Source organism: Leptidea sinapis, chromosome 8 (assembly GCF_905404315.1).
Source record: "Leptidea sinapis chromosome 8, ilLepSina1.1, whole genome shotgun sequence".
Taxonomy (NCBI): domain Eukaryota; kingdom Metazoa; phylum Arthropoda; class Insecta; order Lepidoptera; family Pieridae; genus Leptidea; species Leptidea sinapis.
This window is the reverse complement of record NC_066272.1, coordinates 11,640,597-11,657,904: the sequence shown is the minus strand read 5'-3', so window position 1 is coordinate 11,657,904 and position 17,308 is coordinate 11,640,597. Positions and strand designations below refer to the sequence as shown.

General features: G+C 36.0%; 1 protein-coding gene across 2 annotated transcripts in view; it reads left to right on the top strand.

Annotated features, from left to right (window-relative positions):
* Positions 1–17,308, top strand: part of LOC126965686 (b(0,+)-type amino acid transporter 1) — a 57,680-nt gene that overhangs the window by 25,438 nt on the left and 14,934 nt on the right. For both annotated transcript variants that reach the window (XM_050809417.1, XM_050809415.1), the window contains exons 2-6: positions 8,969–9,078; positions 11,481–11,577; positions 14,456–14,557; positions 16,221–16,327; positions 16,943–17,078. In XM_050809417.1, the coding sequence (XP_050665374.1) occupies positions 8,969–9,078; positions 11,481–11,577; positions 14,456–14,557; positions 16,221–16,327; positions 16,943–17,078 (552 nt within the window). The remainder of the gene's footprint in view (positions 1–8,968; positions 9,079–11,480; positions 11,578–14,455; positions 14,558–16,220; positions 16,328–16,942; positions 17,079–17,308) is intronic.

The following is a 17,308-nucleotide window of genomic DNA, read 5'->3' as shown; positions in this document are numbered from 1 at the left end:
TGACAGGGAGCATATTTTCCTATATTATAATTCTTGGTGTTATGAAATATTATTGACAAATTCATAAAAAAACAGTATTTTATCTATTATGCACAGAACAACGTCTGTCGGGTCAGCTAGTTTTACATTTAAATTAATAAAATACTTACTGATTATAATATGTGATCCCAGTGTCTTTCTTATTTCTAAGTATATGATATATATTCTATCTTATTCGTATGTAGTTTTATTTTTATACTGTTTTACTACGCTATCCGGTATTTTAATTTAAATTATTAGCAAAGTTTAACACAACATGTGGCACGTCAACGCCATACATTGTTCGAGACTGGCTTGAATACGCCCGCATGGGTGTAGTATTAGTTGCCGCAGTTTACCCCTACGCCTGCGGTATCTAGTTGGAGTACAATGGAGACCAATCCTTAATCTAATATTATAGATAAATAAAATTTGAAAACAAAATTTTATGAACAATGCGGGACTCGAGCCCACGACCTCTCGCGTTCCGTGCGAGTGCTCTCCCAACTGAGCCAACCGTTCGAGTGCCGTATCGTCATAAAATCTTGTATGCTTTGTTGCACTCTGAATTCACTTCAGAGTTCATTTTATTTCTGTATTAATCCCAGAAGTGAGGGTTATCACTTTAAAAACATGACAAATTGTCTAATATCTTAATATATGTATATAAATTACGTGACACGTTGTTTGTCCGCGATGGACTCCTAAACTAATGAACGGACTTTAATGGGGATTACTTCATGGAGTGCAGTTTGGTCCAACTTGAGAGATAGGATAGTTTTTATTTCGATTTGGGACCCATAATTATTTTTACTTTCAATATTTATTTTGTATGGACATATTTTCTATCAGAGAATTTAGTAACGCACGGTTTGACAGTTCCGCTGTGAAACAATTTCATTATAACAACAGGGAGCATTTTTTACGATATAATTCTTGATGTTTTGAAATATTATTGGCAAATTCCTATAATACAGTATTTTTTTTATTATCTACAGAACAACGTCTGTCGGGTCAGCTAGTTATATATATAGCTGGATTGAAATATGTTCACTTTGTTATTTGAGCATTCTTGTGAAACCGAATGTGTTGTTCAGTTTCTAAATCCGGCACTAATCTTGTAGGAATGTTAATACTTGGCACTTGGATTTTGACGATTTCTTCAAATTGAATCGTATAATTTATTTTATTTATTTCATTTCAATTATTCCGGATACAAACGGTCACAATTCAAAAACTTTACCCTATTTTATTTAATGAAGACCTATAGTTCCATAAAATAATTTTAAAACTACTTAATACTTACAATGTGAGTGCTTTGTTATAAATAAAATAATACTAAATTTAATTGCAGATGAAGTGATAAAATATAAAACCTTACAAAACTTATTATATTACGATATGAAAACAAAACAGAAAGATTTACTTATGCTACTTATGTTTAGACATGGCTTCTTTAATCATAATTTTGAATTTAGCAAATGGCAAGTGAAAAATATCTAAATTTCCAAATTTTTCATTAAAAAGTTTACAAGCTCGTCTGGTATAACTATTGCTAGTGTGACATGTATGTGCTCTTTTGATGGTAAACACGTCTTTTTGAAGAGTGTGTCTTTCAGGTCTGCAAGGAACTCTAAAATTAATCTTATGTAATAATAATGTGTATTGTGTAATAATTGATGGTGGACGGCTCGTGGTGACACCAATAATACTGCTGATTATGTTTCTGAAGATTTAGCACAAAATTTGTTCTGCTAGTTTGCTTTACATGTAAAATATAGATTTTTGATGACTTTTGTGAAATATACTTTATTTACCTTTGCACAGGATGCCGGCTAGATTATGGGTACCACAACGGCGCCTATTTCTGCCGTGAAGCAGTAATATATAAACTTTACTGTGTTTCGATCTGAAGGGCGCCGTAGCTAGTGAAATTCCTGGGCAAATGATACTTAACAATGTCTCAAGGTGACGAGCGCAATTGTAGTGCCGCTCAGAGTTTTTGGGCTTTTCAAGAATCCTGAGTGGCACTGCATTGTATGGGCAGGGCGTATCGATTACCATCAGCTGAACGTCCTGCTCGTCTCGTCCCGTATTTTCATAAAAATAAACTTTCATTGTAACCCTTTTAACAATGTTGCCGGTCACGGAAGAAGTGCTGAAAGCTAGAACAAGAGCTATTATGTCAGATAGATAACATATGACACAGCAGTGTTAAGCGATTACGGAGGTCATTATTATAATTTTGTCTCTCTGTGTGTATATGTAAATTTACGTTTAATATCCATGTGTATAAAATATATCAGGTTATTAAGTAAGCATATATGTTTTATTATTTATGTTTAAAAAGTTGAAACTTTTCGTGTCGAGCTTCGCTAAATCACATCCTTCTGTACAACCAAATAAATCAGAAATTCGAAAAATCTATTTTTAACCGATTTCAAAAAGGAGGAGTTCTCAATTACATTGGTATTTTTTTATTTACGTGATTCTTCTTTAATTTTATGCGGAAAACTTGCCATTCGATTCCATAAAAATTTCACATAGTTTGGCCCAGTAGTTTACATTTAATGATCATTCATGTTTACGTGGATGGTGTTATTGTTTACGTGGATGATGTTTTTGTTTACGTGGATGATGTTATTGTTTACGTGGACGATTATTTTATGTTCAGCATTTTTAGGAGTTTTCATTTAGGTTGATTATATTATTATTATCTTAGGCTTACTGTCATTCATAGCTAACAAAACGTTCATCACGATATTTCATCATCTCACAAGAACGTGAAATAGAGTTTCGAACAGCATTTTTTCAGAGTCGATTAATTTTTCCTTTCCCGTTTATTGGGATCTATGTTTTTTTTTTGCGAGTCATGCTCGCGCTCATGCAAGAGCCCAGACGAAGACGAGCTAAAGGTGTCGCCGTCGACGGATACGTCTGGGAGGACATCATCATAATCATCATATTGTTTAACGGCCGGGCCGTTCCCAATATTCAGTCTATCTCCGGTTGTGGCCTACTTGAGATAATAATCGTAACTATCGTTGACTTTTCTGTCTCATGAAACTTATCGACGGTATTACACCTTATCCGTACACGCTGTCTGTCAATGGAACGACGTATAGCTTATCAGCGACAGAAGTTTGTTTGTAGTGTTGTTTGGAAATTGTAATTCACGCGTCCCAATATAAGGCAATAAGAATGACTTATCGGGTATATTGGGATAGCTTCAGATTATTTACAGCTAATTACTGACAGTAGAAGGTCGTAATTTATCTCTATCTAGATAGTACATTGGGAACGGCCGTAAGACGACTTTCGTAGGCCTACCCATAGCAACTTAAAAAAACGACTATATATTATATGACATAATAAATCAATTTCATCTGATGTAATCGAGAAAATTCCTTGCAGTTTACAGATCAACAGACACAAAAGTAACAAATAAAATAAAATTTAGTTGAAAAAAATCGACTTCAAAAACTAAAAAGCATAAAATAACTTGATAAAGATACACCTCTTCAGCCGTTCCCAATATTCAGTCTATCTCTTACTTGAGATTAAAATCGTAACCTTCGTTGACTTTTCTGTCTAATAAACTTACCGACGGTAACTCACCTTATCTGTGCACGCTGTCTATCAATGGGACGACGTATAGCTTACCAGTGTTATAAAGTTTGTATGGAAATTACAATTTACGCGTCCCAATATAAGGCGATAAGAATGACTTATCGGGTATATTGGGACAGCTTTAGATTTTTGACAGCTAATTACTGACAGTAGAAGGTAGTAATTTATCTCTATATGTAGATAGTATATTGGGAACGGCCGTTATGTTAACTGCGGAAACTGACGTATGTAACTCGGTTTTCTCAGCCTAAATTGTGATGTTTTAAATAAATAAATTACGATTAAAATGTAGGATTTGAACTGACCAGATGTGTTTTAAAGAGTAACAGAGTGAAGGATAATTAAAAAATGATTTAGGTTCCGTGCAGAATATTGAACCCAAAATATTTTTTTGAACTCAAAATGTTTAATTATATTTATCTAATATTCATAAGTGAATCATTTGACGAGCCTATGAGTTTCTTCAGTTTTTAGTCGCTTAGTTTCTTGCGCCCGTTCTTCTCAGTTCTGAGGCATACTATTTCGAATGGGTGGTGGTTTTTATCGTTCAATAAGTGATTTTAGAACTTATTATGAATAAAATATTTGAATTTCAATATTGCCTGGTTTTCAAAACTCCGCAATATTTTGTTATGAGAAATAGTGACGACATGAGCGTAGCGTAGGTGGGCTCAGGATTCTTGATAGAACCCTAAATTCTGATGAGCATTGCAACCGAGCTCGCCACTTTGAGACATAGGATTTTAAATCAAATCAAATCAAGATTTATTTATTTAAGTCAAAAAAATATCATACCATTAACCACCATTTCGGTAAACGATAAGCTTTTATGAGAAAACTAATTGTCACTTATTGATTACTATTTACAGCTTCATCTCACAACAAATTATTTTAATTACAGTGTATGTGAAGCGATTAAACAAATGCCTACATATACTCAAACGTCTTACACGAATGAGAAACAAAGAAGAAAAAACCACAGAAGTTATTAAGTACAGCAAATGTACACACACTGGACATAAATACAATTATTATGGGTGCACAATATCAACATTATGAAAATAACTAATATATACAGGGTGTCCCAAAACTCAACGATAACCTGGTACTGAGGGATCCCTACGCATATCATACGAAATAGCAGTTTTATTGGCAAGAAAAGTGGCAAGTGTTGTACTATTTTGAAATCTAGACTAAATGGGCCATCTTTTAAAAAAACTTGCCATAGGTAGTGTAGTACATTTTTTTCCCAACGTAGAGTGTCAAAGTTGACTGACATAAATTTTATAAACCATAACTCGTCAAAATTTAATTTATTTTACTTAGTTAACAATGATTATTACTTTCATTTGTGGTTACCATTAATAGCACTGTTATTTGAGATAACATTATTAAAAAAATCACTGTAAAATTGTGAAAATTGCGATCACAGTACCTAATAATGCGACAAAGGGTGTCAAATTTTTAACATTTTCGAAAAATGTCTGTCATCGCTTGACTAAGTGACATAGATTTTTTTTCTTATTTTTTTCATAACTGGTATACCTTGGCCTCTCGCCCGGTACCAGGTTATCGTTGAGTTTTGGGACACCCTGTATAAATAACTATAAATAATATATTAAGCAGACGCTTCGACCTCTTTTCACTTCAGTTGGCAACTCTTCGAAAGTAAAACACCCACTCAGCAGATTGTCTTTTGCTTTCATCATAACATAAATGCAGCTTTCGTCACCCGAAGTGTGAACGCAGCATTTGAGTCACCGCCGTTAGATCTTTCAACCATACCACGGCACCAATCAACACGACGAAATTTTTGGGCCTTGGTCATATTATGAGGTTATCGGTTGTCTAACAGCAAGAGACTATGTAGACGTATAAATAATGTTAGAGTCTCTATTATCCGCCGCACATGATGATCTTCAAGACCGTTCCTCACGCAGATCATCGGTGAGATTAGTGCGACCAAGATGGGGCCTCATCGTTACATCGAAAGGGATAAAAAATCATTGAACGAAACTTTTCTAGCTTTATGCTGAAGTGACTCAGACAATTTGTCGCCAACTCGTATAATAAATAACAGATGCATAAAATACATACTCAAAAATATTGCTAAGCGTATTTTACTACAATTTTTTTTACAAGTGGCCAGTTTTATAAACTTTCAATGTCACCCTTGTACTAATGATCCCATCTGAAGGGTCGTTTCGTCAGCTGTTCAGTACTTGAACATAAATAAAAGATATGTGAACTTAAATGTATATATTAAAAACTATGACACAGTATTAAATACAATATTATGTGCAATAATTAGTATGGCGTGCTTGAAGGTTTGATACGGAATGAACGAATGCTCGGACTTCGAGAGCCGAAGAACTGGTTCCGCGACTCATGGATCGTATCATTTCGTAGAGTGAACTATAAAATATGAATCACAGGCGGTAACATCAGTAACCATTAAAAAATACCAATATTTACACGTGTAAAAGAAAGGTACATAACATTGATAGTGAGTGTGTATTGTTTCTATATTTATCGAGGCTTACAGACATGACGACAAAACTATTGTAATTTCTTGGCACCTCTCTAGATAATTGGGTATCGTTATTGATATACTAGGGCCATTAAAGACTAATTTATTGTTCCCTGTCACCTTAGCTTGTCTTTTATATATTTTATAAAGTGAATTCTTTTTATTTTGTTGGGCAACAAAACTTTAATACTGAGAATAATTACAGACTTTATATTTGTTTATCTACACCAATGCTTTAAATCCTCTATTAAAGATTCTAAAACAGTTAGCTTATTGCCAACATTACAACACCCAATGTCCTAATAACCACTTCATCATCCAAACGAGTGTTGTTATGAAATTCGGTACAACATTATATCATCCCTTTTCATAATAACACTACTTTGGATGATATTTTGGTTACTAGGACTGACTTTTTTAATCTTAGCAATGAGCTAACTGTTTCAGAATCTTTTATAGAGGATTCGTATTATGGGTGTAGATAATTAGGTATTAAAACACTCATGTGATACTATTATCCCACATTCGTATTTGAATGCCCCTTATTACACAACAGTTACATCTCGTAAGGAATGACCGCGCGAGTCAACGATTTTAGACAACGTTTGTAATTGATATATATTTTTGTTTGTTTATTCCTATACATTTAATTGACGTCTTTTATCGATCTTTTTATTTTGTTCGGGGGTCAACGTTATGGGCGTTGTTATATCGACCGGCTGATTCCGCAAGAGTCGATATGAGACGATAGTATAATAAGTATAGACACCTTTGATTGAATTGACCTTGAATAAAAAAGGTTTTAATATGTATGAGCCGTTAATTAAATATTGTCCAGTATATTATGCTATTATGTTTTTTGTATAAAAGTGTAAAATAAAAACACAATTTAATTTTTACTTCTTTATTATTAAATAACAGTAAAAAAATGAAAAAAAAGGTATCTTCTAACAAAAACCATACATTTTAGAAACTTTGGAACTTTACGAATAAAAAACAATAAAACAGCTTTTGTCATGTGACACACAAGTGCACTTTACATTTCAAGCATGTGATGCGGGATTTTTCTGTGTGGACTACACTAATATGCAATGTGTTCCAAACCTATCATCATGGGCAGGAACATAACGTATAGGAAAATGAGCAACTTCAGTAGATGGTTCCTCTCCTGGTCTTCTTGGAGTAACTGTTGTTATAGGGCTGTTTCCGTTTTGTCGACCTCGTTTCGCAACATTCATTTTGCTGCACAAAATTTAGAGTATCGGCCAATTTTCGGCGAAAATGCAGAAGAGAGAGCCTCTTTGCCTTCGGTATTCCAAGCAAGTACTTGTCTATTTCGTAGTCTCGAAAGGATTGCATGACTGTCAGATCAGACGCATGAAACATGCTACGCAAGGGCCACTTCTTTGGTTTGATGAAAGTTCTATAACAACTCATTTCGACCTCCTCGAGACAAGCGGATAGTTCCCCTAACTCTTCGGGTTCAGGATCAAAATCGTAGATACACCCACGATCACCTTCGCTGTCAAATTCATTTTCGTAAGGGGAGTCAAGTGAACTCACTTCAGATCACATCGGCACCCAACTAAGGACATCTAGTATCTCGGCTATGACTGTTACTGTTTCATCATCCAAAGACATCAACGAATCTGAAAGGTGATCATTTTGCAGCGTCTTCAATGCACCCCTTGAGAACATATTCAAAGAGTAATTATCATCTGAAAGAGAATAGAATATGGGAGAATGTTTAAATTATAATTATATCCTAAAATTAATTACTACAACTTACTAATATGCGTTATAGAATCTAAAATGTATACAACGCTGAAGCCTATAAATGTCATAGTAAAATATGTAGTTAAAACCGCTTGTCCTTTTTTGGGGACATAACGAATTATCATGTTTTATTGGACAAATATCTAAATATTGGCAGATTCTTCACGTTTTTCTGTATTTATACAATATAAATTATCACTGTACATTTATTTCAAGGCGTAACTAACGTAATAACTCAAGATATCAAAATAAAAGAAATCGCTTACCTACACCCTTCAAAATTCGTCGAACTACTGGGCCAAACTGACAAAATTCTGCAAACACGTGGCGAGAGATGGCGATATTAGTATAGATTTTAATAGCTTGTAATGTCCATAAGCGATAACAGTAGGTTTTACCTATATAAAATTTAATTTTAATAGGATAGTTCTAAAAATATATAATGTCCTCAATTGTGCACGCCAGGTCTGAAAGGGTTAATGTAATATAAATTGCCATTTTTGTGAACGATAGCGCCAATAAATGAATATTGTATTTAACCGAATAAATACTACTACTTTTATACTGATAAATTAAGCAATTCGTGCGAAATTATTCCCTCACCATTCTCAAATATAAAAAAAAAAACAAAATTAATGTTCAAGTTAAACCGACACTCCCGGAGTACAACCCATATATTTTTAAAAACAATAAAGGACGAGACGAGCAGGACGTTCATCTGATGGTGAATGATACACCCTGCCCATTGCAATGCAGTGCCGCTCAGGATCTTGAAAAACCCAATAATTCTGAGCGCACTACAATTGCGCTCGTTACCTTGAGAAATAAGATCTTAACTCTCATTTGCCCAGTAATTTCACTAGCTACGGCGCCCTTCTGACCGAAACAGAATAATGTTTACACAGTATTGCTTCACGGCAGAAAAGGCGCCGTTGTGGTACCCATAATCTAGCCGGCATCCTGTGCAAAGGAGCCTCCCACTGGTAAATCTGATATGTGTGTACTCTGTTGTAGATGGCGCATGCGAAGGCGGATTGGTCTGGCGCGGGTGTTCCGCCGGCAGCGACGCCGAAGACGGCTCGTCGGGAGCGCTCACCAATGGCGACCTCAATCCAGGAGACAAGGTAGACGTCACCATACCTCTACAGCAGGTGTTCCCTGTTTTTACCACATCTCTATACCATGATGGTGTTATTATGTTACCATTAACATTACCGTGTTCATTCCTCCTTCTGTACTTCTGTTTGTATTTAGGTAGCGAACAACATGTTAAAAAAATGTGTGCTGTGCCAGTGCTCTGCGAACGGCTGGATCACTTAGCGTTGCTTAGAGACGTCGCTTCATTGTATGTCTTCTACCGCATTTATCACGGGGAGTGCTTAAAAGAGCTGTTACACCTGATTCCTGCCACCGAATTCCACCTTCGCACGACACGCCACAAATTAGGATATCATCCCCACCAAGTGTGGCGGTCCTCCGCTTTGAACACTCCACAAGGAGCTTTCTTCCTCGTACTTCAAAGCTGTGGAATTCCTTGTGCGGTGTTTCCGGGACGATACGACATGGGTACCTTCAAAAAAAACCCGCGTACACCTTCCTTAAAGGCTGGTAACGTTCTTGTGATTCCTCTGGTGTTGCAAGAGAATGTTGGTGGTGGTGATCACCTAACATCAGGTGACCCGTACGCTCGTTTGTCCTCCTTTCACCATAAAAAAATAAAATAAGAACAAGTTGTCCGAGTTGAGAAGAAAGATGAAATTTATACTTAAGGTTGCAGTTCATAATAAAGTTGAAAGCGCCACCCTAGTGAAATGCGCCCCCCCACTTTAAAAAGCAATGCTGTACGGCAACAATTCCTAAAACCTATTTGTCTCACCTTCCATTAGGTGGAAAGTTTTATCTTAGCCATTTAGCCATTAGGCTAAGATAAAACTTTCCACTCCTTTTTGGATTAAAACCCAAAATCCCCATCAATTTTAAAATTAAGATCTGCCGTAAATATCAAAATTCCTTCCGTGGACTTTCCAGATCTATAAGACATGTTCACGCGACTTCGAAGGACGCACGATTAAGAAGAATTCCTTCAGCTTATCTATGGCCTTTTTTTGCAGCAAGCCAGCAGTTAACTTGTATTTTAGTTCAAAGGGTTTAGGCGCCGGAATTAATAGAGACACACAAGACATTCCATCAAAATTCTCATGATTAACGCTTTTGGACGTTATGGTTAAACTGTCACATTTTTCTATATATATTGCTATAAAGCAATGCATCCGATATTTATAAGCGAAAAATATCATTAAGAGAAAAATTTAAAAGAATTTAACATTGAACTGTGATTATTATATACAAACATAAACCTTTTGTTGCCTATCTACTACTCGGTTAAGTTGAGTAAGTAAATATATTATTGAGTTATGTATATGTCCATTGAAATGATTTCAGAAAAGTACAAAACATTTAATGTGTACCGAAATTCAAGAGTTGAAAAAACGTTTATTTATTATTTGGTAATGATTACTATAACAAAAATGAATTTTTTGATATACTTCATACCTTGGCAATGGAGAAACCGCCCTCAAAATTGAGATTGTAATATGCCATTATTTGACACTAAATCATTTAAATTTACATATTTAGACTAGCTCTTACCCGCGACGTCGTCGGCCTTATGTTTTTCTGAGCTCTTGTTAATAAACTTTGTCTGCAACACAACTATTTTCTCCATGCACCGAATGAAAAGTCACATATATTTTATATCTATACTAGCTGACCCCTACAGACGTTGTTCTGCAGGTAATAAAAAAAAAACTGTTTTATAGGAATTTGCCAATATTATTTCTATATAACATCAAGAGTTATTTCGTAAAAAATGCTCCCTGTTGTTATAATGAAATTGTTTCACAGCGAAACTGTCAAACCGTGCGTCAGTAAATTCTCTCATAGAAAATATGTCCATACAGAACAAATATTGAAAATAAAAATAATTATTGGTCCCAAATGGAAATAAAAACTATCCTATCTCTCAAGTTGGACCAAACTGCACTCCATGAAGTAATCCCCATTAAAATTCGTTCATTAGTTTAGGAGTCCATTGAGGACAAACATTGTGACACGAGATTGATATATATTAAGATATATATAAGAGTTTTCTACCTATATAGTGACTCATCACGATATCTCTGGAACCATAAGGCGTACAGACTTGAAATTCAGTAGCAATATTCCTTTCGCCGAGTAGAGGTCCGGTAAAAACGGATTTTAGGAAATTCCTCTCACAAGAGTTTTATTTTTATTATGAACAGAACAACGTCTGTTAAGTCAGTCATTATCCTGTAATCCTTATAGTTATTATGATATTCATAGGACTTACTTAGAAGCAGCAGCAACAGTTCCATTCCTCTGTGTTTTGACTATGAAAAACAGCATTGAAGCATAAGGGGTACGAATTTTAAGGATGTATATTAAATTATCATAGATATGAACATTCATTATATTATTGCATGAAAACTCTAACACTGTGTTATAGTTGGAGGGGCCGGGCGCAGCTACGGACGACCCTGTTCACCTCAAGAGACGGGTGGGACTCTTCAGTGGGGTGGCTCTAATTGTCGGCACCATGATCGGTGAGTAGCACTCCATTATCATTCTTGTCTGCACCTACAATTTCTTAACATGTTTAATGTAATCTAGCACTTAGAAAAACTTAAATATCACAAAACCTTAAGGAGACAGGGAAGTCGACCAGTGCGGGAAGAAACTCGTATCTCCTACAGAGTCCTCCCTTGAGCAGGTCGTAGAGTAGAAGTGTAATGAACCCAGAACACTCAAATATAGAGCATATTATATCACCAGAAAAATAACCCATTTGTCATATCACCTCTCTTCGACAACTCTCATCTCGAGTGCAATTCTACATTAAAAGTAGTAGATATACTTTAGTTATTTTCATAGTATTATGTCCTATGGTATATTGTTATGGGGCAGTGCGGCCGATATTAATACCATCTTTGTGGTGTAGAAAAGGGCTATTCGCGCTATTTATAACCTGGGTCCTAAAGAATCATTACGAGAAAAATTTAAAGAAATTAATATTTTGACTGTTGCTTCTCAATATGTTCTTGATAATGTCCTATATGTTCTTAAGCACATTGAGGAATTTGCTAGAAACTGTGAAAATCATAATGTTAACACGAGGAAGAAACATAAACTTGCTTTGCCTACTACTCGGTTAAGTAGAGTTAGTAAGTCTTTTATTGGGCGATGTATATGCTTCTACAATATGATCCCAGAAAATGTACAAAACCAATGTGTTACGAAATTTAAAAGAATTGTTGAAAAACGTTTGTGTGGGAAAGGTTACTATAACATAAATAATTTTCTTAATGATACCACAGACTGCAAATGAAGCGAACACCCCCAGGTTCTTTAATTATAATAGTTTATTGTTCGATATTACATTGAAGTCCATGTTTTTATTTAAAAAACAGCTGAGTTTCTTGCGCCCGTTCTTCTCACGTCTGAGGCAGTCTATTTTGAATGGGTGGTAGTTTTTGACGTTCAATAAGTGATTTTGAATCCTATTTTGAATAAAAATATTTGAATTTGAACATACATCTGGAAATCAAAGCCGTATTGAGTTCGAAGAAGCTGGGCGTCATAAATAGAGTACCTACGGCAATACTTCAAGCCTGCCCACATTCCAGCGCTCTACAAAGCGCAGGTCCAGCCTGAGTATTCTCTGGTCTGGCGCACCAAAGTATCAGCACGAACAATTTGCAACCGGTTGCTAGTATAAGCGTAAATTCATTTCTCTCTGAACGACTTGATAACTTCACTCCACAGTGCGGTATTCAGGAATCTTTAACAACGTACAACCAAACTATGGAATTAGCGGTTCCTTGTGCGATGCGATGTTTCCGGGATGATACGTCATGAGTACCTTAAAAAAATGCCCTTACACCTTTCTAAAAGACCGGCAAATCTCTTGTGATTCCTCTGGTGTTGCAGGTGAATTTGGGCGGCGGTGATCACTTACCTTGACATCAGGTGGTAAAGGGGGACACCTTTCTTCTATAAAAAAACAGATGTGTCATCTACATTTTTGGAACTATACGTCTTATTGCGGAATCTCGTTAATTAATTTATTTATTTATTGGTTCCCATACAACATACATGTATTAATAATTACAAAATAACGCTAGTATAAGTAAATCATTATTAACATATACGTCAATTAAATGGAAACACTTATGATAGTAACACGTGATATTTAACTTAAAGTAAATGTAGAGTTATATAAAACAATAAATAAATTTATGTTACTATCACGACTTAGGAAAATGCATGTAACTTGTTAACTAAGATAAAATAAACATAAATTTAAAACACACAAACTAAAATTATATCCTACATATTATAAGTATAACATACAATAAAGCGAAACTGATACACATTTCAAAAAACATAAATATGAAGCACGTAAAGATAAGCTAAGGCTCTAACAGGCGCAGAGTGTCTAAAACTAGGCGTCGAAAACTACACAGACTATTAGAAAAAATATCTATACAGTTATTGATATTTGCTAAGTCATTATATGAACGAGATTCAGAGAACCTCAATCTTTACCTCTTTATAATTTAAGTATAGATAAAACTAAAACACTGCACAAAATTATGTTCGTATAACAATCAAAATAGGTATGCTGATACAACAATGTAATCATGTACAACATAATAAAATTGATGATGTGATCAAAGTGTAAATGTGACACCACAATGATCCAATTGCATAAACACGTAGATTAGTTTCACTAAGCACAGCAAAAATTGCTTGTAAATCGATAGACTTAATCAAGGAATAACATAAAACATTATGACTTATTACCCCAGCAGGCTTCAGCGGTGTCAGCTAAAGCAAAAAAATCTCTTTGCACTGTGTGACATATGTTTCATTTCGCACCCAGAGTTCGTCGCGCGTAGGATTGCAAATTTACGACTCTACAACTCATGCGCACTACTTTGGCTCACCGAGAAACACACGAGCCCTATAATTACTTGTGCTATGCTGCTGGACAAACGACGATCGGTCCTGCGCTGCCCTCATCCATCATATTCCGGCGATCTTGACCAGATCGTGCTATATTAAATCCATAGAAATCTATGTAGACTTCTTATCTAAGAAGGTATTAAAAGCGGTAATTCCTTGCGGGATAACTGTTGTATATACCTACACTAGGCCTGCCCGGAGAGCCGTACCGGGTACAATTTTGTTTTCAATCCAAACAAAAACCCATTGACATACCTATATGCTGCATACATGGTCCAGCCGTTTAGGAAGGGTTAAGAAAAAAACACACTTAGGTACAGAAGAATTACAGTGAATTTATTTACTGACTCTTTTGCAATTTAATCATAACTTTCTGGTTGAGAATACATAATATATTTTATAAAACGAAATAATAATATGAATTGTGTGTTCTATTAATATTATTTTTTTTTGTAGGATCAGGAATTTTCGTCTCGCCCTCGGGGCTTCTGGAGCGCACTGGGTCGGTGGGGATCAGCTTCATCGTATGGATGGCGTGTGGTCTGCTATCCTTACTAGGTAATGCTTACTGTATCATGTTCACACCTTTCTCTCAACTGTAAATTATGTACGGTACGTACCTAATAACGTTCTATATATGTAGAAGGACATATCATTCACAGTACTATAGCGGAATGGCAAGAGTGTGCTTAAAGACGATGTAAGCACACTTTTCTCTTTAGTCGTCTGTCAACTGTCACCCTTCGAATCGAATCTAAACTAAATAAATATTTACATTGCTGCTTATTGTCCAAAAACTTAAAAAAAACTTAAACACTTCATTGTGTGCCAGATTCCTACCGCCGAATTCCACCTTCGCACGACACGCCACAAGTTATGACATCATCCCCACCATCTGGATGTGTACCGGTCCTCCACAGTGCGGTTTTCAAGGAGCTTTCTTCAACGTACTACAAAGCTGAGGAATGAACTTCCTTGTGCGGTGTGTCCGGGAAGATACGACAGGGGTACCTTCGAAAAAAGCGCCCACACTCTCCTTAAAGGCCGGCAACGCTCCTGTGATTCCCTTAGTGTTGCAAGAGAATCTGGGCGGCGGTGATCACTTAACAGCAGGTGACCTGCTCGTTTGTCCTCCTTTTCCATAAAAAAATTACATTTTAAACAACTGGAGTAAATGCGGCAATATATAGATATAGCAGCCGCCGCTTATTATGGTGTCCATAGTCACATGTTCCATATTTCCGCTGTGTTTTTATTGACGTGTCTACACGTATAGAATGCCATTGACGGTACGTCTCTACAATTAACCAGTTGCCCAACGACAGTGTAGTTATAGTAAAGTTAAATTAACATTATTTATTTCAACTGATATTTAATTGACTTTACAGTCAGCAAAGTAACGAAAAGCCTCTATACTACTTGAATGTAGTGTTTCTACTCCTTTTAAAATATTAATTTCAAAGATACTGTAAGTATAATTTTGATGTTCGGAAGTTGGAAACGTACTCTGTACGAAATCATGCGCGCGGCCCCGTCTCCGCAGAAGTGAAAAATGGGATCTCACTGGCGGAGCGCGCGGTGGGAGGGGGGGTCAAGACCAGGTTACTTGAGCCGTTGAGCGTTCATCGCGAAATGTAAAACCTCCTGTCCACTATCGGCGATGATCGTCGAAAATAAGTAAATCGTTGATCATCGTGTAAGCATCCACACGATCGTCCGTGATCATTTATTGATAGGTAGTCCTTCAAGATGGACGTGGAGTTTACCTGATATTACCATTCATTTAATTTCAGTATACAATCATTTAACCACCCAGTAATTATTGTATCGTACCCGGGCTATGTAAATAAAAGGAAAACAAAAAGCCGCGACGACCACGCGAAATACGTACGGATACGCTCACTGTACAATGTCCTACAATTCACTCAGTGAATGAATGAACGTTGAGCGTGTAGGCACGCGCACGCAGCTACACGCGAAGTTCCTTTGGTGCTTGGCCGAAAAACAAGTCACCGATCGCTATGACGATTACAGACAATAATCGGCGACTAGAAGCGAATAAGCCATCCACACGATCGTGCTCGCGTGTAATCGCCTTTAATCGCCGATTGTGAAGCGGCGCCATAAAACAATGCCCGTACTCGACACCAGCGCTCGCAAACCACTCAAATCAACCAAACATTCTTTAGCTTTTATATTGTATCGATTTATTAATTCCCAGGGGCGCTGGCTTATGCGGAGTTGGGAACGATGAACACATCGTCGGGTGCGGAATATGCTTACTTCATGGACGCGTTCGGAGGTCCACCAGCATTCCTCTTCTCCTGGGTAAATACATAACTATTAGTTGTATCTCTGCAACGCTTAGAATGTGTTGTCACCATGTTCTGACAGAATACTAATAAAATCACTAAACATGTCTTAGGTATCACTACGCGTCAAGACAATTTAGATTTCGTTTCTGTTCTAAAAGTCATTATAATATTTAAGCTTTAATGTAGGTCGTCATTTAAGATTGGAAAAAATATGTAATTGTTAAAAAACAATAGTATAAGTTTTTTTCCAACAATGATTCTTTCTTTCAAGCATAATATAGTTGTTAATACTTCATTTATTCCAAATTTTAAATTATTTTTTGTTAAAAACTCAGCGGGCTTCTTTTTTATATAATAATATTATGCTGATAATGTAAAATCGTATAATAAAATTTATTATTTAATAGCCTGTGAGCGGTCAATTCCCAATCTGTGGTATCATTAAGAAAGTCATTTATGTTATAGTAACCTTTACCACTCAAACGTGTTTTTACAATTTCGTAATACATTTGTTTAAACATTATCTGAAATCTTGTAAAAGTAATTTGTAATTTTGCCGAACATTACAAATATATTTATAAGCATTTTTTAAAAACACTATATTTTAGTAAACAATGTTTGTTGACAGGTGTCGACATTGGTGCTGAAACCATCTCAAATGGCGATCATCTGTCTCAGCTTCGCGAAGTATGCTGTGGAGCCGTTTGTGTCCGAGTGTGAACCCCCTTACGCTCTCGTCAAACTTGTGGCGGTCATAGCTATCGGTAAATACTCTAGCAACTAAATATCCGGAGCGTTGCAATACGCGTCCTTAACGTATGTGTATTGTATGTATGTATGAGTTAGCACATAAAATCTCTATTACCATCACATTCAGATTTCTATGACATGACAAAATACATAGGTGGTCATTTAAGAGACCACACAATTAGGTTTTTTTATGAAAATAAGGGACGAGACGAGCAGGACGTTCATTTGATGGTAATTGATACGC